The 27,497-nt window shown below is 39.5% G+C and overlaps 2 protein-coding genes across 2 annotated transcripts in view; both read right to left on the reverse strand.

Moving 5' to 3' along the window:
- igdcc3 (immunoglobulin superfamily, DCC subclass, member 3) overlaps positions 1–9,588 on the reverse strand; it is a 74,837-nt gene extending 65,249 nt beyond the window's left edge. The window contains exon 1 of the mRNA XM_077228672.1: positions 9,306–9,588. Within this exon, the coding sequence (XP_077084787.1) occupies positions 9,306–9,369 (64 nt within the window). The 5' untranslated portion in view covers positions 9,370–9,588. The remainder of the gene's footprint in view (positions 1–9,305) is intronic.
- Positions 9,589–18,200: 8,612 nt separating this feature from the next.
- The window catches only part of igdcc4 (immunoglobulin superfamily, DCC subclass, member 4), a 106,817-nt gene continuing 97,520 nt past the window's right edge, over positions 18,201–27,497 (reverse strand). The window contains exons 18-20 of the mRNA XM_077228663.1: positions 21,270–21,492; positions 20,840–20,968; positions 18,201–19,688 (exon numbers count right to left, since the gene is read on the reverse strand). Of these exons, the coding sequence (XP_077084778.1) occupies positions 19,158–19,688; positions 20,840–20,968; positions 21,270–21,492 (883 nt within the window). The 3' untranslated portion in view covers positions 18,201–19,157. The remainder of the gene's footprint in view (positions 19,689–20,839; positions 20,969–21,269; positions 21,493–27,497) is intronic.

Genomic DNA, 27,497 nt, shown 5'->3' on the forward strand with positions numbered 1-27,497 from the left:
GTGCTTGATTTGACAATTCTGCTTTCAAACCTTTTTAGACTCTGGAAGCATATACTTTTAGATAGCAACCTCACACTTGGTACACGGACCCATCGAACCATGCAAGAGACTTAAAAATGATGATGATCATCATCATTTTTAATGATTTTTCTTCATTTTAGATTGTTACATAACACACAATTAATTTGCTTTCAAATAAATGACTATATTTAACTCACTGGCGTAGCCACGGGTGTGCCAGGGTGTGCCGGTGCCACCCACAGTGGCAGCTGGCACACCTAAAATAGATGCAGAATTATTTTTTAAAGTTTTAATAAAAGCGTTTCCTAAACTTGGACTATTGTTATTTACTTAAAATATTTGTACATTTAAAAAGTATTTTAATTTTTAAATTATTATCGTTAAAAAAAATATCTGCCGACATTCGGACTGCCAACCAATCCGCAAATAGCCGCTGACTGGTAATACGGTGGAGCCTCACGAGGAGAAATGGAAACAAATGAGCGCAGATCACACAAAGAAACTTAATGAACATAGAGCGGTTAAAAAAATAATGTGGAGTTTTTATATTTATAACATATAATATTATACAGTTAAGCAACATCACAGTGACCAAGAGTGCTGAAGACCATCACGATTGAAAATATGACACTGATTTCCTATGACAGTTCAATAAACAAGTAATTAATATCAAGTCACTTACATTTTAGACACAATATTGACTGTTTTTGTTCTATTTGAGCAGCGAAAATAGTTCCGAACAAACATCCCAAGAACCACAGCGCAGCTCACCGGAACACATAACTGCATTTGAATGAATCGATTGAGTCAAAGATTCAATGACCCATTAAACAACTACCTCATTCCTTAACGATTCAGCCGTTTGAACGAATCATTTGAATAAATGACTCAATAACTCACTCATTAAGACGGTCACCTGCCGCCCCCTACTGGTGGGTTAGTTTCGTGTTTAAAAGTAGGCTATAATTCTTTCCAATATGTCATATTTGTATCTTCCAAAAATTTTTAAATCAATCTCATAACATTATTTAACACTGTTGTAATTTTTCAGTGTAAATTAATTAATATGGTTTGTAACAGCATAGTGTGTTATTATTTCAATTGAATTTATTGATCAAATCTAAGAATTTAAAATGAAAGATGAAGCATACATTTAAACCGATTTCTGGATTTTTACTTGGACAAGAGAATGGCCGATTTACTTGTTCGAAGGGCAAGCACATGTAAAGCCTCAATGTTGAGCCCTGAGTTATATTTTATATACTTTAGGCCTAGTATTATGTTTATGTGGCAAGCCAGTTTTACACATCAGCCCAGTCTGCTCTGTAAAGTTAGTGATAAGCCGGGTCCAGGTTTTTTTTTGCACATTAATTTGACAATAAATGTGGCACACCCAATTTTTCTTATGCACAGCCAGAGACGCTTTTCTGGCTACGCTAGTGATTTAACTACATTATAATTCTCTAAATCTTGATCACTTTTGTTTGTTTTTCTCTATTTATATGAGTTCATTGCTGCCTGCAGCTATATTTTTCACTAAATGTTCATGCTTCTGTTAAGCACGTTCAATGTAGCGTTCTGATAAGCGAGATAGAGAAAGAGAAGCCACATCAGCAGCAGTAAGCCCATGCAGTTATTGATTAGAGATCTTTAAAGAAGGCTCCTTGAACTCAGATGATAAATCAATCAGAAGAGAAACAGTAACAGCAAATGTGAGGGAAAAAACAAGGTGAAGAAGTGAATGAGTAAAGGTAAAATGAGTAAAGGACGAGAAACGATATTAATTTAAAAGAAAGATACAAATGCAAGAACAAGTATACAGCAGCAGTCACACGGACACGACAGGCTGATTGCAGTGACTCCTCTGCTGAAGAGGGTTTAGGGTTTAAGCACGGCTAGAGCACCCTGGAGTTCAGGATTAGCCCAGCGTGAATCCTGCAGCCTGCCAGGCAGACTCACACAGAGTGCCTTTGAGTGATGCTCACACATGGGTTTACCACTGACACTCAAAACAACATGCCACACCACATAAGACTCAATCACTGTCCTCTCCACCCTGCAGAAGCCTACATTTATCAGCGAGAAGGAAGAAAGAAATCCAAAGAAGAGACATTTTTTTTCCCCCAGTAATAAACAAACATTGTTAAGTTGTTTTGATTGATACTGTGAAGCAGCTTTGATACAATCTGTATTGTGAAAAGCGCTATATAAATATATTTGACTTGAGTTGACTTGACATTTTAAAAGGATAGTTCACGGCAAGATGACCAGGTTTTCATCTACGCATGCCTAATAAGTTGCCTGAAACACTTATTTATTTTTGATACACAAAAGAGATTATTTAACTGAACTTCCAAGCTGTTCCAAGCACAAGTACCTGCAGCTGTCAGATTCCAAAATGAACAACTAACTGGCATAAAATACCAAGAGAGTAGTCTATGGACCTGTGCACTACTGTATAAGTCTTCTAAAGTCATGTGATAGCTTTATGCAAAGAACAGACCATTTATTTAATTCCTGATTTCCACCTGTTCAAACAGAACCTTATGAAGGTAAATTAGTAGCAAAACTCGAGAGCACGTAGATGTGAATTTGAGAACTTGTACAATAAATATTCGTACTTGTACGCAAACATTTACACTCACAGCTCCGATGTGAAAACCTGTAAAATAAAAATGTGAACTTGAACGCTGAGATTTGCACTTGCAGACAATAGTCACAAACCTGTATTCTGAATTTGAAGCTGCAGACAAGCAGTCACAAATGTGTAAAATGCCATTCACAAAGATACAACGACAGACACAAACTTGTAATACAAATTTTCACTTCTTAAAACATTCAAATTCGCAGTACAGCCTCTAATTGGCACTTGCAACTTCTCAAATCTGTCACTGCAAGTTCAAATTTCGCGCCTTGACTTTTGCTACTCTTTTCACGATATAATAGGTGCAAAACTGACTTGTGCACTTGCAACTCAGTGGCGGCGATAGAGGAAAAGGGGGCGGGAGTGGGGGTGTTCAAAGGAGCTGTTTTATTGGTTGGCGCCTAGCCAATGAAATGGGACTTCTGTTATTTGTGAAGATGTCACTAAACCCGTTTGTGATGGACCGTTATTAAAAGTAATAAATGATATTATCAAACTCAGTTAACAACACCATACTAATTGAGCATAGCCTTGTAGGCTACAGAAAAGCCAATGAGCCCAGAATATGACGAAAGAAAGCAAATATGTGTTAAGTGCAAATAAACCTGCTGCCTGCAGTTTTATTAATAATAACAAATTGTGTGTGTTTTTTTTTTAATAACTGTTGGTCCATTAAGCCTCATGAAGCGTTTTCTTGGTTTTCTATGGGAGGGAAATGCTTAAAGTACAATTAAACGCGTGCAAAATACTTTTCTATGCTTTATTAGTAGGCATGGTGTTTCCTGAGTTTGACCTTTTCAAACCATTGTCTTTAATGCATTGTGCGAATATTCTGTGTTGATCTGCTTTTCTGTACATAGCCTGCATTATTAGTATGGTGTTGTTTATTGAGTTTGATAATATAATTTTTTTCTTTTAATATCAGTCTAATGCATGTTAGCATTTCAGATCTTTATTTTTTTAATGCAACATTAAATATACAAAAGATTTGTACATGCATAGCCTATACACCTCACAACAACACCTTTAGCGTTTCAGATCATATTCAGATCGTCTCCGAGAAGCGGGTTTCGTGATATCATCACATATAACAGAAGTCCCATTTTATTGGCTCGGCGCCAACCAATAAAACGGCTCCTTTGAATTAACACCCCCACTCCCGCCCCCCTTCCTCTCTCGCCGCCACTGAGTTGCAAGTGCACAAGTTAGTTTTGAATCTAAAAAATCGCGAAAAGAGTAGCAAAAGTCAAGGCGCGAAATTTGAAATTGCAGTGACAGATTTGAGAAGTTGCAAGTGCCTACTTGAGGTTGTAGGCCTACTGCGAGTGTGAATGTAAGAATACGTGCAAATATATGTTAGGCTACAAGTTAGTGTCTGTCATTTTATTTTTGTGAATGGCATTTTACAAATTTTTGACTGCTTGTGTGCAGCTTCAAATTCAGAATACAGGTTTGTGACTATTGTCTGCGAGTGCAAATCTTAGCATTCAAGTTCAGATTTTTATTTTACAAGTTTTCACATTGAAGCTGTGAGTGCACATTTTAGCGCACAAGTACGCATATTTATTGTACAAGTTGTCAAATTCACATCTACGTGTTCTCGAGTTTTGCTACCAATTTACCTTCATAGAACCTGCATATAAACTAGTGCAACACATTCAAAGGAGCATGCTTGAATTACCAATGTCCCAGTGGTGTGCGGTGGTGTTTTAAAATGAGGCCGCAAAGTCCTCACAGTTTTTTTTTTTTATCAGATGTAAATGTATGTCCGTTACATTTATTTTTCCTGGTTAAATAAACATTCCATAAAAAAGAGACCAAATACAATTCTATTTTGTATTTTTACACTAGCTGTATTGTTCTATTTACTAAACCAAGTATGAATTTGATCAAGTTGTTTTTACACATTTTTACATTTATTCCAAAATAATAACTCAAGGCAATAACAATATATATTATTTGTGAACTAATGTTCATTCTTTCTTTTTAATATTCAACTTATTTTCAGCCGTCGTCAAGCTTGTACTGGCCACAGACACGATTTCCCCAAGCTAATTTACTTATAAAATCCCCCACAGTCATCATGTTTTCAGGCCAATTCAAGTTTGATTTTGACATAGCACAAAGCAGTGATATCTAATTGGCTGAGTTGTTTACTTACTTTGTAATTTGTCTTCCTTTTAAGACCATCATTGTTTTCATTCAGGCAGATTCAAGAACACGCACGAAAACAAGAGACGGGATTTATTGCACAAACCAATCAATTCTAACCGATCATATCCAATCATACTGAAATGGAGGCATTGGCTCCTCTCACATGACTTTCATATTCATTGTCAATTACCCCCCACTAAACTCACCACACGCTTTAAGGGGGTCTGTTAAAAGTCAATGGGTTCAGGGGAGGCAAGAGAGACATGGACTCCAGCTGTATCTTCACCTGCAGGTGTCGCTGTTACTTTCTAGAAACTAGTGACTTTTACACCTTTTAAAGGTGCTCTAAGCGAGGTCACTCGTTTTTTAGGCCAACATTTTTTTGTCACATACAGCAAACATCTCCTCACCATCCGCTAGCTGCCTGTCCACTGAACACACTGTAAAAAACGCGGTCTCTGCAGACACCAGAGGCTCCAAAAACGGCAACAAAAACAAACTGGGCTAACCCAGTTTAGGCTAGGGGAGGGCTAGGTTTGGGGGGTTAAACCCAATTTATACTTCTGCGTCGAACTTACGCAATAGCTACGCCGTAGGCTGGGCGTAGGGCGCGTACCTTTCGGCGTACCCTGACGTGCACCTCTCCAAAAATGTAACAACGCGTCAATTCTACGCGGACGCAAGCGCTGTGATTGGTCTGCTAGAACCCCTCCCTCGGGTTTCACATGTTCCCTCTCCATGTGTAATTGCGCGTCAACGCGGACAACGACGCAGAAGTATAAATGAAAACCAACGAGTATTGTATAGCGTAGGGGCTCCGGCGTAGGTCCGACACAGAAGTATAAATCAGCCTTTAGTGCGCGGATGAGGAGGAGGGTGGGTCTAGCTAGCCTCCGTTTTGTTTGACAATACTTCGAACGTCAACAAGAAGTGATGTCACCCAACATCGCTTAGAGAACCTTTAATGTAACATTTTTTAATATTGGCATTGTTTTATTTTTGTAATATTGATTATTTTCTGATTCAGTTTTTTTGAGGAGACACCTCCTCGGAGGAAACGCTCTTGCAATGTCCTATGTTTGATTGATCATATGTCTTTAAGAAACTTTGAATAAAGAGTGCAAGTAGTGTGAATGACTTTCATGATATTTTTCCCAGAAATGAAAATTATTTTACTCAAAAAGACATCGTAAAAGTAATCTATATGAATAAAGCGGTTTAATCCAACTCTCCTGAACATACATTCTTACTTAGAACAAAATTACTTTTAAAGCATCTTTTTGTACTTTTGATGAATGAAAGTTTTGGTAGCGTGGACTTTCAAAAATTATGAAAGATTTTAAAAAATATCTTCATATATGTTTTGAAGATGAACGAAAGTAATTTGGAACAGCATAAGGTTAGATCATAAATTAAAATTTTTGAAAGAACAGCCTGGATATTCTACAAAATAACAAAAACAATCTTCAAACAACATTAGAGCGAGTAGATGATGGCAGATTATCCTTTTTTAGGAGAACTATGCCTATAGTAGATTATGTAGTTTCACTTTCAAACATAAATCCTTACCACATTAGAGGATGGTATAAAATTATGACCATTTTAGAACAGCTTTAAATAGTAAATGTTTTTTTTGTACCCCTGAATTTAGACATGGTTCTAAATCAAGGCCAGGAAGAGCACTGAACTGGGGTTATTCCTGTGAAAAAGGACACAATTAAGCCTTATATATTTCAGCATGAATATTCGTCCTGCACAATGCGACATGGATATATCATCAGCTGCAAAGAAAAATGTAACCTGCACTAGATCATGTAAATTTGATTATAACTAAATGCCAATTCTTAAGCCCTCTGACCTTGAGTCGGTGAAATATCACACCAATCCCGCAGTGAATTAAAGCGTGCACAGACCATGATCAGCCCAGTTTCATTAGCAAAGGATAACTCCGCTCTAAATAGACATTCGCCTCTCACTCTAAATATCACTGGTTTAGGGTGACCTATACTGTAGCTGTGAAGGAAACAATGTCCAGGGGCCCGGTGCCACCTCCTTACCAGCACCCTCCATCATCTCTTTACAGAGCCTTCTGCTAGTAAACAGGGCATCTCTATAGCCTCACCTGCTCAATTCAAATACCAAATCCTTTTCCTCTCCTCATTTCGGCATCTCTTCCCAGGGTTTTGGTGTGACAGCGTTTTGCACACTGCAGGTCTTGTTTTGACTTCCTGTGACAAAGCACTGAAACATGCTGTCAGAGTGATGGGATGGCTGCTTTCAGCCCCTTTCTTTTGTTGAGATTTACATAAAGAACTCTTAGATTGAGGCCACGGGGGGGGGGGGGGGGGGATTGCACCTTACAATCTATCATCATCAACATCATCATCATCGCTCTGCAACTGGAGCGGGTTGTTTTAACAGCCACAGCTTTAATACTGGACCAACTGCTTGATATGTGAGGAATTTTTCAATCAAAGTTCTTATCGCACAATCAGAGCTCAATGAGAGTATTAAATCCTTCAGTGAGGATTTATTTGTTTATTTCTATAAGTTATTTTTTTTTTTTATGAATACTCACAAGTATATATCACAAGTAAAAAATATATTATGCGTTCATCCACGCCTTCTGTTTGAACTTCATTTAGCCTGAGCTGCAATGTTGTTGCCTTCACCTTCCCATATGGCCGGAGCCATCATAAGAGTACTTCTCTTCCTCTCTCTGAGAAAGCACTTTCATTTGTGGACTGTATTCTCACACAACCTGGAGGTCTGTTCACAGTTATTTTAACATCCTGATCATATGTGCATTGTTAGTATTTGCAGTATTTGCACTAAGTGTTTGTCAAACTGATGAAGTTGTTTTCTTAATTGATTTTCTTTTTTTCAATTGCAGTGAGTTGAGGTCTCTCGCCCACCGTAACTATCCAACGTAAAAGAAAAAACATGTATTCCACCTCCCCCCTGGGGAGATAACAAAAGACATTCAGTAATTTAACAACCCAATCCATGGTATTCCAACTCAATCTTTCCTCCTCTCTCAAAGTGCTTTGCTGATTGACAGCTCTGCCATAGCACCCTGTGATGAAGACCTGAAGGAAGACTCCATTATAAGCCAATAATTTAACACATGACCTCAGCACCCATGTGGTTTGCTTGATGATCGAACTAGTTGGTAGTTAAATGAGCATCCTCCATAAGCACATCCTGCACACTGCCCTCCAGCCCAGGAAAACAGGCCACACGTTCACATACACAAACTGACAATTACAGGGGAACAAAGGAGCCATGGAAACTTAAAGGAGAAGGGAAAGGCAGCCCTGACACTCAATCTTCAAGACAACAACCTTCAGTTCTTCTCTCACTTTTCCATTACAATGGAAACACAATAAAAGGAAACAATCAATCTGAGCTCCCGCTGTCTATGACAGACAACAGATTCAAGCTGCTCACCTGTGGGCAGAGAGGGGAAAACTACTATATTTTAGGAAATATTCCTGCACTTCAGATATACATTTTCTGCATCTTCACTTTTAAGTTATCACTTAAAGCCTAAACTACTAAAAATGAACAATACATGCTGGAAACTGAACTTTTAACAGATCTATAGACATGCCTGGAGTGCTGAAGATGTCTGTATGTCAAATAACAGAATGATAAAAAATTTTTTTTAAAGCTATTCAAAGCTACAGTTGATCATAAATCAAATATGAAACTGCACACCCTTCAGGTTCTGCTATGATCTCTATACACACACTCATTAATTGTCTGTACAATGTCTGTTAATGTTTATCAATGTCTTGCAGAAAGTTCCTTTATTTATTATTTTATTACAAATATTAGGTCTATTTTAACATTATAAACACTTCATTTTATTCACTTTATGTGTATGCGCATATTGATGCTTAGCAATATTGCACGCAAAATAAGTAATTTAAACAGGAAAAAATTGCTGTTCTGATAAATAAAAACAAGCAAAATATAGGCTAGGCTACTATTAAATGAATCAAGGGTGCACACTTATCACTTCTCAAAGATCAAGGACAATGTCGTGTCTTGACTGATTATAGATTGCACATATTGATGACTAGGTAATATAAACTCAAACTCAAGGCTTCATATTGCTCTGACACATTTCTCAAGAAGAAATATGATTAGAATTTCATTGTTATATTCCACATGCAACACACGTGACAAACTTCAGATCGTAAATTTTTTCCAGTGTCTGAAAACAGTGCGAAACCCTAATAAATCGTGTAATTAAGCAAGCAAGCGCGTGGGAACTCTCCATTCACAAAATCACGTAGGTTATAGCCCGACATCTACATATAGGCAAACACACCCACCCAGTCGCAACTACAGCAGTAAACACACACGTTACAACCGCTTCAGAAACATATGAAGTCGACTGCAATGTGACAAGTTCGCAGTCAATCTCGCTGCAGTGACCCAATACCGAGAGGTTCCTGGAGAGAAATCACACACTTACCGACAAAAGCGAACAGGAGTATTCCGAGTGAGCAAGGAGCCTGACGGCACCGTCCGGAAGCCATTTAATCACATTGAAAATTAGACGAGATGAAAAAAAAAGAAAGAAGGTGAGGCAAGAGCGAAGACAAGGATGGGAAAGCAGTAACCAGTTCCTCTAGATCCAAACTACAGCCGGTGGCTCCAACATACTTGCGCCATTTTACACATCTTTTTTAGGAATGTGTCAGCAGCATCTCGCGCTCTCTCCTCCTCGCGACCAGAACACGCACGCTCTCTCTCTCTCTCTCTCTCTCTCTCTCTCTCTCTCACACACTCTCTCGAACAAAAGACACTATCTCTACAGAGCTGCTAGCTAGACGAAGGGTAGGCTAATAGGCCTACCTACCGCCGGGTTGTGTGCAGGACATAAAAAAAACTATCTTATATAAAATATATTTTATAATAAAGAGGTCATAGCCGAACAAAGACTTTCAGGCACGGACTAATATAGACAGAAAAAATAAATACTGATGGAATGAGGTGGTTAATCCTAGGCTGAGGATGATGGTGGTGATACTAATAATAATAAAAATAATAATAATAATTTAAGTTTAATTAAATAATTTTTTATTACATTATTGGACATTTTTGAAAGAATAATCATCATCGCCGATCGTTTAGCCTACTGAATCCGTTAACGTAAAGAATGATAAATAAAATATTATCGGTCTTGATTTTACAAAAATATTAATATTGATACATTTTGTTATAAATAATGTTTCGCTTTGTTTAAAACTTGAAATTTAAGGCATTTCAACAGCGATGAAAGAGTGCCATCTATTGGCTGTTCAATATACAATAAACATGGTTCCAAACCAGTATTGTCCAATCCAATATTTATTGAGGAATTCTGAATGAAATGACTGTCTGTCATGCAAACACGGAAATACAAATTTAAAAAAAACCATTGAACTCAAGTGTCATCATGAAACAAATAAAACAAACACTGAGCTTTGAGATCAGCAACATCCAATCAAATCACTCCTTGTGACTGCCTGCAGAGCATGAATTTCAAATCTCCGCACCAAATTATTTACTATTTTAATTCCAAAACTCAACTGTCATGTAGGCTAAACCCGAAATTACAAATAGGCCTAAAAATCATTAAAATCATGAACTCAAGTCTCATTATGAAACAAACACAATGACTGCGTTTTAACAGCAACATCCAATCAAATCACTCCTCCTCGTAGCTGCCTGCACGTGCACTTTCCCTGGCCTCACGGCTGCAACTTTCGCTCTCTTCATCTACTCTATAACATAAAAAGGGAACAGAAAGGTTGTATTTCTTTGTGCGTATAGAACAACAGAAACAACAAAGGTGAAAATGCACTACACTATACCTCCTCAGATTGGGTTGCGCTGGAGGCCCGGCGCTGACATATTTCGCGGAGGATTTCACTGCTGCCAACACTCTCAGCTTTCCCATAATGAATTTGTGGAATTCTCCACAGCTAATTTGTAAATTCATTTTTACTTTAATTTCGTTGCGGACCAGGTTAATTGAACATCTGTTTCTATCATCAGTCCTGGCACCTTTCATGATGGAAAACACCCGCTCTGAGTAAGCATTGCTCACGGGAATGCTCAGGACGAAGGACAGCAGCTTAGAATACTGTAGGAATGCAGACCTGCTCTTTAGCGCTTGTGCCCAAAGCTCACCTACAGGGTGGCTGTGTGTCGCCAATTTTGGCAAGACATCCTGCAGAGCACAATTCTCGTTGTAGAGCTCATCCATGTCAAGACCCTCATCCATTTGAAGGGCGGGTACAACTGTGGTCAATTGCTGGTAGCTTATGTCTTGCCTCTCCTTAAGGTTGAAACACTGGAGGTTGAACAGGTGCCCAGTTTCGGAGAAGTTGAACCATTTCTCCAGGTATTGCTCCGCGGTATCATAGAAGCTGATAAATTCTTCACGGAGTCTGTCAACCCTAAAAGTAACAGAGGACGTGAAGACACAGTCAACTTTTGCTCCGAAGAAAGCATCTTTTTGCGCTGCTGGAGTTTGGTTCGAAGGCCGTTCATACGCGCGTAGACTTCAACTGAGGTGAGATTGTCACTCTCAAGACTCAGCACAGCACCAGAGAAAATCTTTAGAACATTTTGCAAGAAGAAGAGAGTGACCTGCAGATTGCTGCATTCATCTTCCTCTCCATGCTCGTTACCCCGGAGAGCATCCCAGATGACACGGGGGCACTCTTCGCCTCCCAGCGACAAGAAGTAGCTCTGCACAGCTGGCCAGGTGTTGATTAGTCTGTCAATTGCAGGGAGCAGGCTCAACCAGCGTGTCGGGACGTGGCGCAACAAGGTAAGGTAGTCCATGTCAGCAAATTCAAACATTTCTTTGAGGGTTGCGACTCTCTTGGCAGAACAGCTAAAATGATTAAATGATTTAATCACTATAGACTCTACATCTGTTTTCAGCACATTGCTGGCACGTTTTACTGCATTATGTATTATGTGAGCTGGGCAGTTTGCTGGCAGGATCTTGCTGTTGTGTTGTTTTAGATTTTGGTAAATGGAGTGCTTTCTGTCGTAATTCACAGCCGCATTGTCAGCTGAGAAGGCTGATACGTTATGGATGCTGAGTTTTTGGTCTTCTAACTTCTGCAGTAAGGTGTCTGTGACAGCATCTGCGCTCTCGGCTGCCTTTTCAAAGAAATCCAGAACCCTGTTTTGGATACCTTGCTCGGGGGTCCCGAATCTTACTGAGATGGGGAATGTTTTCACATTGCCTTTATTAGAGGCATCAGTTGCAATAGAAAAATACATGTCCTTTGACTCAAGGCTCTGGGAGAAGTCAGACGCGAGCGGTGCCACTATGTTTGTGACAAGTGCTTCTGCTTTTGTGCGACCGCAGCAGATGTGTTTAGCTATAGCCGAGTCAGAGTACAGTTTTGGCGTTAACTTTATAGCACAGTCAAGTGATCTGTATGACTGTTTGTGGGTCACACAGTGGAACACAGAGGTCAGCTCAGCAGCAGCTATTTTATTATACATAGAATCATCCTCCCGTCTAAAGAAGGATGAGACCGAAGTGTTGGTCTGTACAGTTGTGCTGTTAGTTTTATGTAGTTTGCTGCTAGCATGCAGCCTGACGTCACACTCCCCCCCGTGCGTAAATACCAAACTCCTTCCTACATACATTGCAAAAGGCTTTGTTAGCATCACGTAAAACTGCAGTAATCCAGGGGTATTTCCCCACCCATTCCTCCCGATACCTGCAGAGACGTTTTTGCTTTTTAGCTACGTGTTCATCGGGTCCTGGGACACCAGCTTGAGCCTCCATTTCAAGAATGAATGAATGAATGAAATTCGCGCCTTGCCGCCTACGTAGTCTACGTAGCCTACTGCAGCTCTCTACGTTCTTTTACTGTCTATGGTTGCAATGAGCAGCTGACAGGAGCTGGCTGCAGGACGACCATGAGCAGTTTTTAAAATTCTATCAGACTATAACTACTCGAGAGTCTGCTCTTGAGACTTTGTTCTAATTTTCTGGACAATTAGGGCAGGATTCGGGATTCGGGCAACTAATTGGATTTCGGGACTGTCCCGAATTTTTCGGGACGTCTGGTCACCCTATGCTGCGGTAATGACATCTTGTGTCGGTAAGGACACAATGTTAAACTGCCATGTTAAAAAATGGCATGTTTATATATATACTAATACTAATATACTTCAGTACTTTCATTGTTGCGGTAAGGACTCAAAAGTGTGGGACAGGCACATTTAGTTAAAAAAATTATAAAAATGATCAGTAAATAATACAAAGAATTTTAAGATGCTGTAAATGAATCTGTATATTAAACAATTCCATTTGAAATAATGTCAAATTGTAATTAAATTATTATAATGTCAAATTGTAATTAAATTAATTAAAATTGTATGTATTTCAACATTGAGACCACAGGTGTGGGACATTAACAAAATGTGTTTTGAGCTATAAATGCTTCATAATATTATATTTAATCATATTAATCAGTAATTATATTTTTTGTCAAGGTGTGTAATGGCACTGTGAATATATTTATGAAACATCAAATGACAAATTTGAACAGAAATCAAAAATTTCACTACTGGGACTTAAAAGTGCCCGTAGTTGCAGAAACACCCTAATATTATTAAACTCATTTTAAGCACAAAACAATTGATAGGGCCTTGCTGTGCATGGCTGGAAAAAAGACTTGCCAAGTGCTACTTGTCTCATCCACACAAATTTAAACTTGTACATTTCAGAATCAGAATCAGAATCAGAAAGAGCTTTATTGCCAAGTGTGCTTGCACACACAAGGAATTTGTTTAGGTACTGAGGCTTCCAGTGGACATATACAAATACAAATACAACATGAAACATAATACTACAAATTATAAGAATTAAAAAAATAAAAATATAAATATATGAGAATAAAACTATCACAGTTGGAATTTTTTTTTTTTGTCAGAATAGACATTTTCAGATTTACAGATTATGAACCTATTTACAGTGTTTTGAATATTATAAATAAATAAATCTACATATAAGTATCACCTGAGTTGTAGGATATTGCACTAAACAGTGGGAGTATTGCACTTAAAGGCATATGCCTTGGGAGGTGTGTTAACTGTTCAGAAGCGAAATGGCCTGTGGGAAGAAACTGTTCCTGTGCCGAGATGTTCTTGTGGCCAGTGATCTGAGTCTCCGTCTTGACGGTAACAGTTCAAACAGGTGGTGTCCAGGGTGAGTGGAGTCTGTGATGATTTTACCTGCTCTCTTCCTCACTCTGGAGGAGTACAGGTCCTGGAGGTTTGGCAGGGGGGCACCAATGATCCTCTCCGCAGTCCGGACTGTCCGTTGTAGTCTCCTGATGTCTGATTTGGTAGCTGAACCAAACCAGACAGTGATGGAAGCGCACAAGACAGACTCAATGACGGCTGAGTAGAACTGAATCAGCAGATCCTGTGGCAGGTTGAACTTCCTCAGCTGGCGAAGGAAGTACAGTCTCTGCTGGGCCTTTTTCACAGTGAAGTCAATGTGATTGTCCCACTTCAGGTCCTGAGAGATGATAGTGCCCAGGAACCTGAATGACTCCACTGCTTCCACAGTGCTGTTCATGATGGTGAGTGTGGGGAGTGCTGGGCTGTTCCTCCTGAAGTCCACGATCATCTCCGTGGACATTTCTGTGGTTTCTGTGTGACTGTAGGCCAAATGAGTTACAGATCTCACAAAAGAATAGCAATTTTAGATAAATTGGTTTCACTATTTTGATGGTCCCTTTTCTATAAAACATTCTGCTAACTAGTGTTAGTAGAGTATTAGACAGGTAGGGTTAAAATAGTGGACATCTAGTTGCAAAATTATACTTATAGTCAGAATGTCTGTTGGGGGACCATCACAATAATAATAGTTAGCAGATATTAAGCAGACAGTCTATTAACACTCTAGCTTGATGTCTACGTCAAGCCTACGACTAGTCAACAGAATGTTTAAAAGGGACCATCAAAATAAAGTGTTACCAATAAATTTCCTGGTAAAATGTGTATTTGGAAATAAGCCACTGCAACTCTTATGACTTTAGAAGTAAATTTAAAACTATATTTTATAGGATCCTTGTGAAGATGCGTAATTCATAGCCTAGCTGAAAATATATGTGGTATGTCATACTGATTTGAAAAGAAAATACAACAAAAATTAGACAAATTATTTTTAGTATTAAGATGTTTATTTACATATCACAAGTTTGCAGAGACTTAGATGCTGCAAACCTCACGAACAGAGAAAGTGACAGAGGAAGAACATAAACATTATAATATCATATTGTCCTCCACTGCACCCATCTATCTGGCACCAAACTCCATCCTTCACAACTCATGTATATGATATAATTGAGTATTCATTTGACAATTCAATTATTCATAGGGCACATTTGTTCCAATTAAAAAGATTAAATCCAATCTAGTGAGTAAATTTAAGTTATATATATATATATATATATATATATATATATATATATATATATATATATATATATATATATATATATATATAATGTGACTATGAAAGTCTGATGTGACAGCAAAGGAAACAAGATCTACAGATCACAGTGCTTGTAGAGTATAACATTTCTATGTGAGTTAAACAGTATTACCCATATCCCCAGAAACAGAAGCCAAATTGTCAATGAACACTTCTTCAATCTCTTCAAACTGTGCCTTAAACCCTTTACAATCTCTAGATTTGATTTTACAAAGAAGGCCATGAGAACATACAAACAGACAGCAGACATACACATGCTGTAATCTCACTGGGATATTGTGGTTTTGTGTGTGCTGAGACTGATGTTTTGTCTCTCACATTTACTGACAGACGTCAGAGACCATACTGCTGCTGGTGTTACACAAATGTGTCCACAGTGTACTGACAATCTCAGAAAAGCACAGGTCTGCTGGTTGGGGAGAAAAGTAAATAAAAAATAAAAATGGATGAATTATCACCAGAATAAAAAGGTCACCATGAAGCACCAAAGAGAAAACAGCCATTAAAATACACGATTTCTTCAGAAAAATGTCTGTGCATCTGTGTTACTATTTGTTGTTGCTTTCCCCCTGTCATTAAAGCCTTTATTTTACAGGATGACAGGTGAAGTTTTCATACTTCAATGCACATTTGCCTTCCATCAGAGTAAGCCGTTGCATTCCCCTGGAGTTTTAATGCAAAGACAGGGCACCTGAGCAATAAGCACTGATTATACGCAGTGTAAAAATGGCCCACATGCAACCTTGTGTCTATTTTGAGAGGTATGGCTTGACGGGGGAACCCTCTGGTCATCTGATTTCTCATTTCAAGCATTTTGCTATGCATTGCTCTGCAAAAACCCAGACTTTACAGAAATGTCAACAATTCCTTTGCTTAATATGGGGCAGAAACCAGCCTGAAGCTTCCAAATGAGGTAAAATGAGACAGTCAACTCATCCAGTTTAAGAAAACACTGCTGCCAAATATGTTATCCAAACGTCCGAATCCTTTACACATAACTATATGTGCGTGTAGAAGGTATATTCGTGATTAAATTAACAAGCAGCAAATGAGGTATAAGAATTAGAACTTATCCTGAAGGGCTGCTGAAAAATAACATGCATATCTGAGAGTGACAAGACATCTGCTGACCCTGGCGAAACCACAATTTCCTTATTTTTAGACAAAACAAGAGATCAATTCATTTCCCCCACACATTCCTAATGCTGTTGGTGGGATGTGCTAACACTATAATCTGATGTATAAGACTCAGGAGCAAAGCTAAGACTGTCAGTTTGACAACACTAACATATCAGAAAGAAAAAAAAAAGCACAAGAATGATTTGTGTGGCAATGTAACGGTTTATGAAAATCGAAATGATCCTTTTTTGCAGTTTAAAGGGATCATTCACCCAAAAATTCAAATTCTTCTAACATTTAGCACACAAAAGAAGATATTTTGAACAATGTATGGGGATTTTTGTTCATACAAAGAAAATCAAGTGGGTCCAATATTGTTTTGGAAACATTCTTCAGAATATCTTCTTTTTGAAGAAAGAAGCAAGTCATACAGGTTTGGAACGACATGAAGGTGAGTAAATGATTACAGAATTGTCATTTTTGGGTGAACAATTTTTTTTAGCACAGAACTGACAGGAAGCATATTTAACAAATACATTATAATCTCAGTAAAATCATCGACTACAGGTCAAGCTGTGGTTGACTGGAACATCACTGTACATCTAGAATTGAGACAACTGACGGTATGTGAGATGCTTACTGTATGTTGTTAAAAAAGCAGCCAGAGTAAATTAGACATTCATCATCTTCATTTCCTACATGATCAGCCCTGAGTTTGGCCTGCTGTACATACAAAAACTGGAATGTTTAAAAGACCATCTTAAAAGGAACCTAGTCTTGATCAAGCACCAAAGCACTATTCAGTGAAATTATTGAATTAGGAGTAAAATCAAATGAGACAGAGACTGACTAGACAGAGTTGTCGTTGAGATTATGGGCAGTCCTGTCAATGACCTGAAGAAAGCAAGAGTTTGATGTTTCTCTTCCAATATATAAGCTTTAACATAAAATAAACTACTTTAAATAAGCATTAAAATGCATAAAAGGGAAGCGCAATAGATACAGATCCTGCTCTCAGCAGCAATGCATGATTTTGCATGGAGGACAAAGTTTATTTACAGTTCCAGATGAACCCTAAATGGTGACAGATACGTGGCCAAAAGACAAAGAATAAGGTACAGGACAAGACCTGCCTGAGAGATGGAGGCTATTTCCTAGTTTGGCTGAAAATGTTCTTCTCAGACTCCCTGTGTAGAAGTTCCTGAGAAAAAGGGATGACTGGCATGTCAACAGGTAGATCTTATGGACACAAACCTTGAGGTCTTGAGTTAAACCATGTGTTTAGCTTCCCAATGTTTTTATATCCCTTACTTGAAGGGTATATGGCAAAACTGTTGTGATGATCAAATTATTTTTCCTCCCATATCACAGGTCTACACAAGCGAATGACCACATGCTTGCACACAAGCTAATAATCAGAGACGAAAGTTTCAGTAACCGTTACACAAGAACTCAGACACAGAGTGAGAAGGGCAGTAGATTCTGCTATAATCCAAAGGCTATGAATCAGACGGCTTAAAAACCGCACATAAGTCGTCGCCTTCTTAATTACACTCATAAAATCACACCGAAAAATAATACAATCCTGTAAAGAAATGAGGTAGTGCTGTTGACTGAGAACAACTTGGAGCATGAATCAGTGTGATGTGTCTTTACAAGTAAACTCAAGGGTTGAAATGATACCAAATGTAAATGAGTGTTCTTTTTGTATTGTTTTCCTTCATTTTTGTCATGTTTTTTTTACATGTTTTTAATACAGCAATCATGTATATACAAATGCACCTTGAATTTGAGACTCCTGAGACACTATGCTCCAGTCAGGGAATGTGGGGTTTTATTTGTATTGTATTCAGGTTTGTGTTTGCATGCATTTGTGAAGATGTACCTTTGATCTGACTAAGTTAAAGGGACAGTTTACCCAAAAATGAAAATTGCAGACCTATATGACTTTCTTCCCTCTACAGAAAACAAAACAAGATATTTTAAAGAAGTTTTTGTCCATGCACAGTTTCAGAATGACATGAGGGTGAGTAAATGATGAAATTTTCATTGATGAATGCACAATCCCTTTCAATCCCTTTCCCTTACGCGATATCCACGTAGAACTGAAGAAGGTGCTATTTTTCTGTAATAACCATTTCGTAAGGTAAGCACAGATCTGTGTTTGTGTGTGGCAACCCTGAGACAGCAGGAGGTGTTACTTTGTGGCAGGGTAATCTTCTCTGACAAAATGGGTCTCCACCCACTGGCACTGATCTCGGATCGATCCGTGACATCTGTCCCGTGAATGAGTTCTGTTTCCATATGCAGGGCTGATTTCAGGATCCTTCAACTTCACCCCAGAGTAAGAACACTCTGACCTCATGTGTGCATGTAAACATATAAACCAATTCAGCACATTCCATACATGCACACAAAGAGGAATTAAAGTGTGCCACTGATATGCCATAAAATGCATACCCATGGATCCTAGTGCTAAAAAAATATTCTATATGTACATACATATAAAATAATGGAACCAAAAGGTTGCAATAAAACAGCCGAGAGAGGAGGCAAGCGTGGCTATGAGAAAATATAACTTTCTCCAGCAGGAAGGTGCCACTCGTTGGTCTCCACTGTTGTCCTTCTCTGTCCCAGAACTTTAGGAACACCATTTATTACACTTCTCTTCCTTCCAGCTTAGGGGTACACATAGTTATGCGCCCCTGAGGTAGAATGGACAAGGCCAGAACTGGCGAAGGATGAGGGGGAAGTGGGGAGACCTGGTGAGGACAGAACCTTTCCTGTGGGGCACAGTCTGTAGGTCCCGTTCTCCAGGGTCTCTGCCTTTGACCGTAGAGGTTTGGACGAGTGGAAGCCATTAGTAAGCCCCACTCCTTGGTTTTTGGCACCACCCACTGTCGGCTGGCTAAGCTCACTCTCAAATGGTCCATTGTGATTGTACAGTACTTCAGAGATGTGAGTGTTGGGGGTTGGAGATGGAGATTGGGTCTCAATGTTGTCCTCGCTGTGAGCACAAGGTGGATAAGGGGTTGATGGAGTTGCCTTGTCTCCAGGAGAAGGGTGCTGGGAAGATGGAGACTCGAGACAGAGCTCCATGTCGCTTTGTGGACCCTGGTCAACTGTTGTGTTAGACAGCTGTGAATGCACGATGACTTCAGCCTCCACCTGGTTCTTGCTGAGGGAATACAGCCTCTCCACATGCCCGCTCTGCAAATACAGCAACAATGCTAAAAACAGTTGTGCAGCTTAATATTTTTGTGAAAACCGTTATACATTTTTTTTAGGATTCTTTGATGAATAGAAAGTTGAAAAGAACAGCATTTATTAAAATAGAAATATTAAAAATGTCTTTGTCACTTTTGATCAATTTAATGCATCCTTACTGAATTAAGAATTAATTTCATTTAAAAAAATTTACTGACCACAAACATTTGAACGGTAGTGTATCTAAAATTGTTTAAATAGAACTTTGTGTGCTATTTTTAAATTATCTATTTATCTTATACATTTTTATTTATTCATTTCCATAGTTTTTCCCCAGTTTCTTACACCATTAATGCCACCTATTTGAGACACCATGACAATTTGAATGTAGTTCTAATTTTTTTCTTTAATAATTAATTGCACTAAATCAATGTGTTAAATTGACAGGGCTATATTAAACATTGAATTATGGGGTGGAAACTGCACATTGTGTGTATGCAAGGTGGAACATCACAAACTGAAATGTTAATGAGTTTGTACACTACACTACTAAGACAGCACTACTTCACGACATTTTGTATTTTAGAAAAACAGATTTTTTAGAAATGTCAACAGGGAAATAAAACAGTAATATGAGGAGGAAAGCTGGACAAAGTTGTAAATTCCTGCTGCCTATATCTGAGGATCTTTGAGAAGGACGGTAATTGGTAAAAAGGTATGCAGACTTCATCTTTCCATTTCAGGTGTCACATACTAATTAGCTGTGTGTCTTCCCTACTGTCTGCTTAATGGTAATTACTTCTCTGTACATTTCATGCTGCATGAGGCACAATCTATCAGCCCCCTCCCCCATCACACACATTCATAAATGCACAAGCAGGATAATGTGCATTTCATAAGATAAAGATCCAAAAGATCTGATATGCGACTTCTGTATTTCTATACTGCCTGCCTTTAAAACACACACACACACACACACACACACACACACACACACACACACACACACACACACACACACACACACACACACACACACACACGCGCGCGCGCGCGCACGCACGCACACACACACACACACACACACACACACACACACACACACACACACACACACACACACACGCACGCATATATTTATTCCTTTGGCCCACCTTACTGTTCTCTGACGGTGGTCCCTCTAGAGCTCCATTGATGAGAGCCGAGGAATCCTCAGTTATAGTATCTCTGTATCTAGTGATCCTATTGGCCCAATTCCGACTAACGGATCCGTTCCAGGCCGACTAAGTTTGAAGCAGAAAGAAGAAACTGAAAGACTGAACATACTTGAAAGATGAAAACATTCTCCAAGATGAACACCTTATGTTGGGTTTGGAAGATTCCTATCAAAGAAACACAGTCCTATCCCAAACATTAGCCAAACCTAATCTCATTAGGCGATATGAACCTTCTTCCAAGACCAACAAGGATGTTGCTCCAGGAACATGTCCTACTTGGGAAAATGGTTCCATAGTGCACTGTAATGTTGTACAGTAGGTGCTGGCACAGTTAACCACACTATATCACCATGTTGGCTATTCTCACCTTGGATTCTGAAAGGCCATCATCAGTCCCTGCTACATTTCCCATTAGACTCTGTTCCTCACTGGGCTCTTTGAGGGGCCTGTTGGGGTCTTGTGCACTAGAGGGCATGAGGGTTTCCAGCTCATGGCAGTCACTGCAGTCAGGCGCAGCAGCAGGCACTGGACGGGCACCCTTCCTGTACTGAGGACTCAAAGAACTCGAGTCAAGTCCACCAGAGACATCCCTAACAATGGCAGAGAGAAAGAACATTAAAAATCACTTAACGTCCTTATTTATAAAGCTTAACTGAATGCAAGTGATTTACACTTCTATAAGACCTCAGCAAATTAATGCATGTCCTGAGGCATTTCTCTTACCGTGTAACAAGTGGTAACACCGAAGATATTTCAAAAGTACATACAAAATTCTTTGAAACAGGTCATAAAAATATATATAACTGTGGGGAGCAGGACGATCCCCGAGGGCCGTGAGTGAGCGGCACGAGGCCGGTGGCTTGATTACTGATGAGCAACACCTGCGCGACGCACTGGTCTCGTATCTCTCAAGGAGGAGCGGAAGCATAAAAGGAGGAGCGACGACAGTGGAGATCGAGAAAGGCCAGGCCTGGACTATTTTATTTGATGTTTTGCTTTATTATGTGTGGCGGCAGTCGACAGTGAGGGACTGCCGTCTTTACTTTCATTTTGTATTTGTTTTATGTTTGATAATAAAATTGTTTAAATGTTTGCCGGTTCCCGCCTCCTTCCAATAACACCTAAACTATGTTACAACATACATAGACATGCATAGCTGTTACATAATGCTTCCAAGGTTTCCAAATGTTTTATAATCTTTACAAACAATTAAAAAAACAGGACAATTACAGATCTACTCTGTAACACAATAGACACAGAAATACAACACAATTTTACAAAGAGTACATTTCAGGGGGGAAATTGTATATATAGAATACTGTTCAAAATTTGGTAGCACTTTACAATGAGGTTTCATTTGTTAAAATGAGTTAATGTATTAACTAACATAAACTAACAATGAGCAATACATTTGTTACAGTATTCACCCCTGTAATATGAAGGACTAAAAATGACAAAAGTAAAATAAATAAATGAATAAATAAAAGTAGAAATAAATAAATAAATGCAGAAATATAGTTAAAGTAAATACATTTTGTTAATATAAATGGCTATTTCTGTATTTTTACATGTATTTATTTATTTATGCATTTATATATGTATTTATACATTTATGTATTTATTTATTTATTTCTGTATTTACAGGCCTTCTCAAAAAATGTGCATATTGTGATCAAGTTCATTATTTTCCATAATGTAATGATAAAAATTAAACTTTCATATATTTTAGATTCATTGCACACCAACTGAAATATTTCAGGTCTTTTATTGTTTTAATACTGATAATTTTGGCATACAGCTCATGAAAACCCAAAATTCCTATCTCAAAAAATTAGCATATCATGAAAAGGTTCTCTAAACGAGCTATTAACCTAATCATCTGAATCAACTAATTAACTCTAAACACCTGCAAAAGATTCCTGAGGCTTTTAAAAACTCCCAGCCTGTTTCATTACTCAAAACCGCAATCATGGGTAAGACTGCCGACCTGACTGCTGTCCAGAAGGCCATCATCGACACCCTCAAGCAAGAGGGTAAGACACAGAAAGAAATTTCTGAACAAATAGGCTGTTCCCAGAGTGCTGTATCAAGGCACCTCAGTGGGAAGTCTGTGGGAAGGAAAAAGTGTGGCAAAAAACGCTGCACAACGAGAAGAGGTGACCGGACCCTCAGGAAGATTGTGGAGAAGGACCGATTCCAGACCTTGGGGGACCTGCGGAAGCAGTGGACTGAGTCTGGAGTAGAAACATCCAGAGCCACCGTGCACAGGCGTGTGCAGGAAATGGGCTACAGGTGCCGCATTCCCCAGGTCAAGCCACTTTTGAACCAGAAACAGCGGCAGAAGCGCCTGACCTGGACTACAGAGAAGCAGCACTGGACTGTTGCTCAGTGGTCCAAAGTACTTTTTTCGGATGAAAGCAAATTTTGCTTGTCATTCGGAAATCAAGGTGCCAGAGTCTGGAGGAAGAATGGGGAGAAGGAAATGCCAAAATGCCTGAAGTCCAGTGTCAAGTACCCACAGTCAGTGATGGTCTGGGGTGCCATGTCAGCTGCTGGTGTTGGTCCACTGTGTTTTATCAAGGGCAGGGACAATGCAGCTAGCTATCAGGAGATTTTGGAGCACTTCATGCTTCCATCTGCTGAAAAGCTTTATGGAGATGAAGATTTCATTTTTCAGCACGACCTGGCACCTGCTCACAGTGCCAAAACCACTGGTAAATGGTTTACTGACCATGGTATTACTGTGCTCAATTGGCCTGCCATAGAGAATCTGTGGGATATTGTGAAGAGAATGTTGAGAGATGCAAGACGCAACACTCTGGATGAGCTTAAGGCCGCTATCGAAGCATCCTGGGCCTCCATAACCCCTCAGCAGTGCCACAGGCTGATTGCCTCCATGCCACGCCGCATTGAAGCAGTCATTTCTGCAAAAGGATTCCCGACCAAGTATTGAGTGCATAACTGAACATAATTATTTGAAGGCTGACTTTTTTTTTTTGTATAAAAAACACTTCTTTTATTGGTCGGATGAAATATGCTAATTTTTTGAGATAGGAATTTTGGGTTTTCATGAGCTGTATGCCAAAATCATCAGTATTAAAACAATAAAAGACCTGAAATATTTCAGTTGGTGTGCAATGAATCTAAAATATATAAAAGTTTAATTTTTATCATTACATTATGGAAAATAATGAACTTTATCACAATATGCTAATTTTTTGAGAAGGACCTGTATGTAGAGCGACAGAAATTAGACGAGGAAGAAGACGATGGGTCAGAGATTTATGTGTACACAATGGCGTGTATCTAACGGCCGTTTCACACCGCAAGAGTCTGATGAGTGCAAATTAACCCAGACTCACACAGCTTGTCAAATCTCCCACCATTAATGTCAGTGTATACTTATGTGAAAAATATACATTGAAATGTAAAGGTCACACGTGTATAATGGAGACACAGTGCCCTATTCAGACTCTGCTAACCAATAATAATGACCACATGCGTGAGCGGCGCGTATTTTTTTCGGCTGCATGTTAATCAATGAGTGCATTCACACCGGGAGCAGCAGGAGCAGATCGTGAGCTGCAGTACAGCGGTTTTTGCTGCACTGCTCACGCTAAATTAAAGTGAAAGCACACTTTTGATGGACAAAAATAAATATTTCACACAAAAGTGCCCAAAATGCACAGAATAAGCATGTCTAGTGAGTTTTAACTTGAACTTGACTAGGCAAATAAAAGAAAATTAAGACTCAAAAATATTTATAGGTAAAAACAGGTTTTTAATAATTCAGTTTGGCTGAAAGTTGTGTATTATATAAAAACTAAAGTAAACTAGCAAGAAAATATTATACATAAAAGTTCTTTTAGTTTATGTAACACAGAGACAGCTACATAGGCTAGCACAACCGAAATCAAACCCGAGTGTGTGGTTTATTTGTGTGTTTTGTTTTTTATCTAAGGAGTTTGTAGTCTTGTAAACATATCGAAAGTATGACTGAAAGTAATAGATTGGAGCCATTTTCTGGGTTGTTTTGTTGTTTAACATTTATATGCGAATGTTGTACACCTCCCCATAACAAACTTTCAAGACTATCAATGTTATAAATTACCAACTTCTAAAAACAAATAGTCGTCTTTGTAAAGAATTGCTCGCTTATATATGTAGCTTTGGAGACGCTCCTGTGACACTGTACAAATGCTTCCAGTGTGAATACTCTTGCTGATTACTTGTCCGTGCGACACTTCAGTCGCGCCGCACTCCGCTTTATTCCTATGGGTGACGTCACGCAACTTTAAAGCGCCCGCAAAGCATCCCGGGAAGGCGGCGCTTCGTTTGGGAAAAATGCTGCGCGTCAAAAAGTTGGTCGATGCCCATCTTTATGCAAATGAATCCGTCAAACGCGACGCGTCTATCCAATAGAAGTAGTCTCTCGAGGGGCCTTTGTTCTAGACTGGCCGCTGGGTCAAAACCACGCCCATAGCGGTAAACTTGAGGAACGCCCATCAACTTACAAATGTGTAGAGGCGTGCGACACCACGCTTCAGTCGTGTCGCAAAAGTGGATCAGTACCGTGACACACGCGCACGCGCGTGCGACACAGAAAAGACGCGCGTCCGTATCGAGTTCTCCTTTGGGCTTGAAAAAACCGTAACACACACAAATTATGCCAAAATGTCCGTTTTGTCGAGTGTCCTCATAAGAGCAGTATTAAATGATTTAAATAAAGTCTTAAATTAAAGTAGAGATTTGTGAGAAAATGGGACGCGTGTCAGATCGCGTCTCTGTCAGCAGCGGCTGGTCTTAAAGTGTCACTAATGTTAATCAAAGAACAAAGGTAAGAGAGTAAATTACTCAGACACGGAGCCAGGATGATTATTATACCGGTAGCCTAATAATCATGAATGCACTCCGCTATCTTTTAACATAGACATCATATAGCGACTAGATGCCCTATTGGCCGCTGTGGCGCAAGAAATGCGGCCGCCATCTTAAACCGGTCATACTCCTATTTGCGTTGCATAGCAGCAGTAGATGCCAGAGCACTGTGCAGAATATTCCTGCTCAAATCGGCGGACCATCACTCGGGGATTACTTTTCACAAGTAAGATTTAACAATTAACATTACCGTACTATTGGTTGTATTTTGTGAACAAAATTTTCAATGTGTCCTGTATCGTAGCTACGTGTGTGACCTTTGCAGCAAAAAAAACTGCGTGAAAATCAGTTCGGTATTCAGTGAGATATGATTAATTAAATGCGGTGGTAGCTCATTGCACCTGCCAAACAGATTACACTGAGCGGAGCGGGTGAACGGTTTAAGATGGCGGCCCCACGGCTCGTCCGCGCCAATAGGCAGTAGCGGTCGATAGGGCGTCTATCTATATGATGTCTATGTCTTTTAACACATCTCCGGCGAGCGGCTTCTTCACGCAAAAGAAAAACTCTTCATGAAGTGCAGTGAAATTCAGCGATCTATGGCGTTTCCAGAGGGATCATGTTTGTTCGTTAACTTCATTTTATACGTGCAACTCACGTAGCCTACAAGGACACTGATAACCCGCTGACAGACAGGACCGAGCAGGTAATATTTAATATGAAACAAAGTCTCAACTTTCAAATTTGGTAAGTCAAAGAAAATTAAACAATAAATAGGTCTACCGTTTTGTGGCTCTAATGTGTCGTGACGTGAGAGATTGCCTCAGTTAAAGCCTGTTTTATGCTTCTGCGTCGAATCGGCGGCGTACCCAACCAGACCCCTCTGCGTGGCCGCGAACCCCTCCGCCGTAGCTCGACGTGCACCTCCAAACTCCTACGGCGTCGTGGCCGTTTTATGGTTCTGCGTCAGGTTGAGTTGCATCGCAGTGCATATGACCAATCACAGCCCTTGTGGTCTGCGTCGCCTCGATGCGTAGTCACAATTTTTTGGAGGTGCACGTCGAGCTACGGCATAGGGCTTCGCGGCGACGCAGAGGGGTCTGCGGGGGTACATCGCCGATTCGACGCAGAAGCATAAAACAGGCTGTAGCTACGCCGTGGAGTTGACGCAGAAGCATAATGAGGACTTTAAAGCCAAGTTCAAATCCACCGACGTTAATCTACTAACTCTCCTGACGGCTTTGTCGGACAACATATGGTGGATTTTGATTTTTCAGATCGCATCAAACTCCATGCGAAGGATGAATTGACGCTAATTTAAAAGTGAAGTGCACACTGTTGCACCAGCTTTTTATAAGCGATGTAAAAAAAAATTTGTTTAGTTTTCAAATTAGCGCTAATTCAGCGCACAATAACAAAACCGTGTTGCTCCGCACGACCACCAATTATGCATGCCCGTGCAAACGCGCGCATTTTACGTTTGCCTTACACAGCCTACGGCGTAGCTACGGCGTAAGTTCGACGCAGAAGTATAAATTGGGCTTAAAGCCTGTGAGTGCAAGCGCTGTGATTGGTCTGCTCAAACCGCTGGTATCACGGTATCTACACAAATATTAAGTAGCACAAAAGTTTTCAACATTGATAGTAATAAGAAATGTTTATTGAGCACCAAATCGTGTGCTCCATGGAAACTAATGAATGGGGGGGAAACTAGAAC

Source organism: Siphateles boraxobius, unplaced genomic scaffold (genome assembly GCF_051911475.1).
Source record: "Siphateles boraxobius isolate OS27281-9 unplaced genomic scaffold, OSU_SipBor_1 130, whole genome shotgun sequence".
Taxonomy (NCBI): Eukaryota; Metazoa; Chordata; class Actinopteri; order Cypriniformes; family Leuciscidae; genus Siphateles; species Siphateles boraxobius.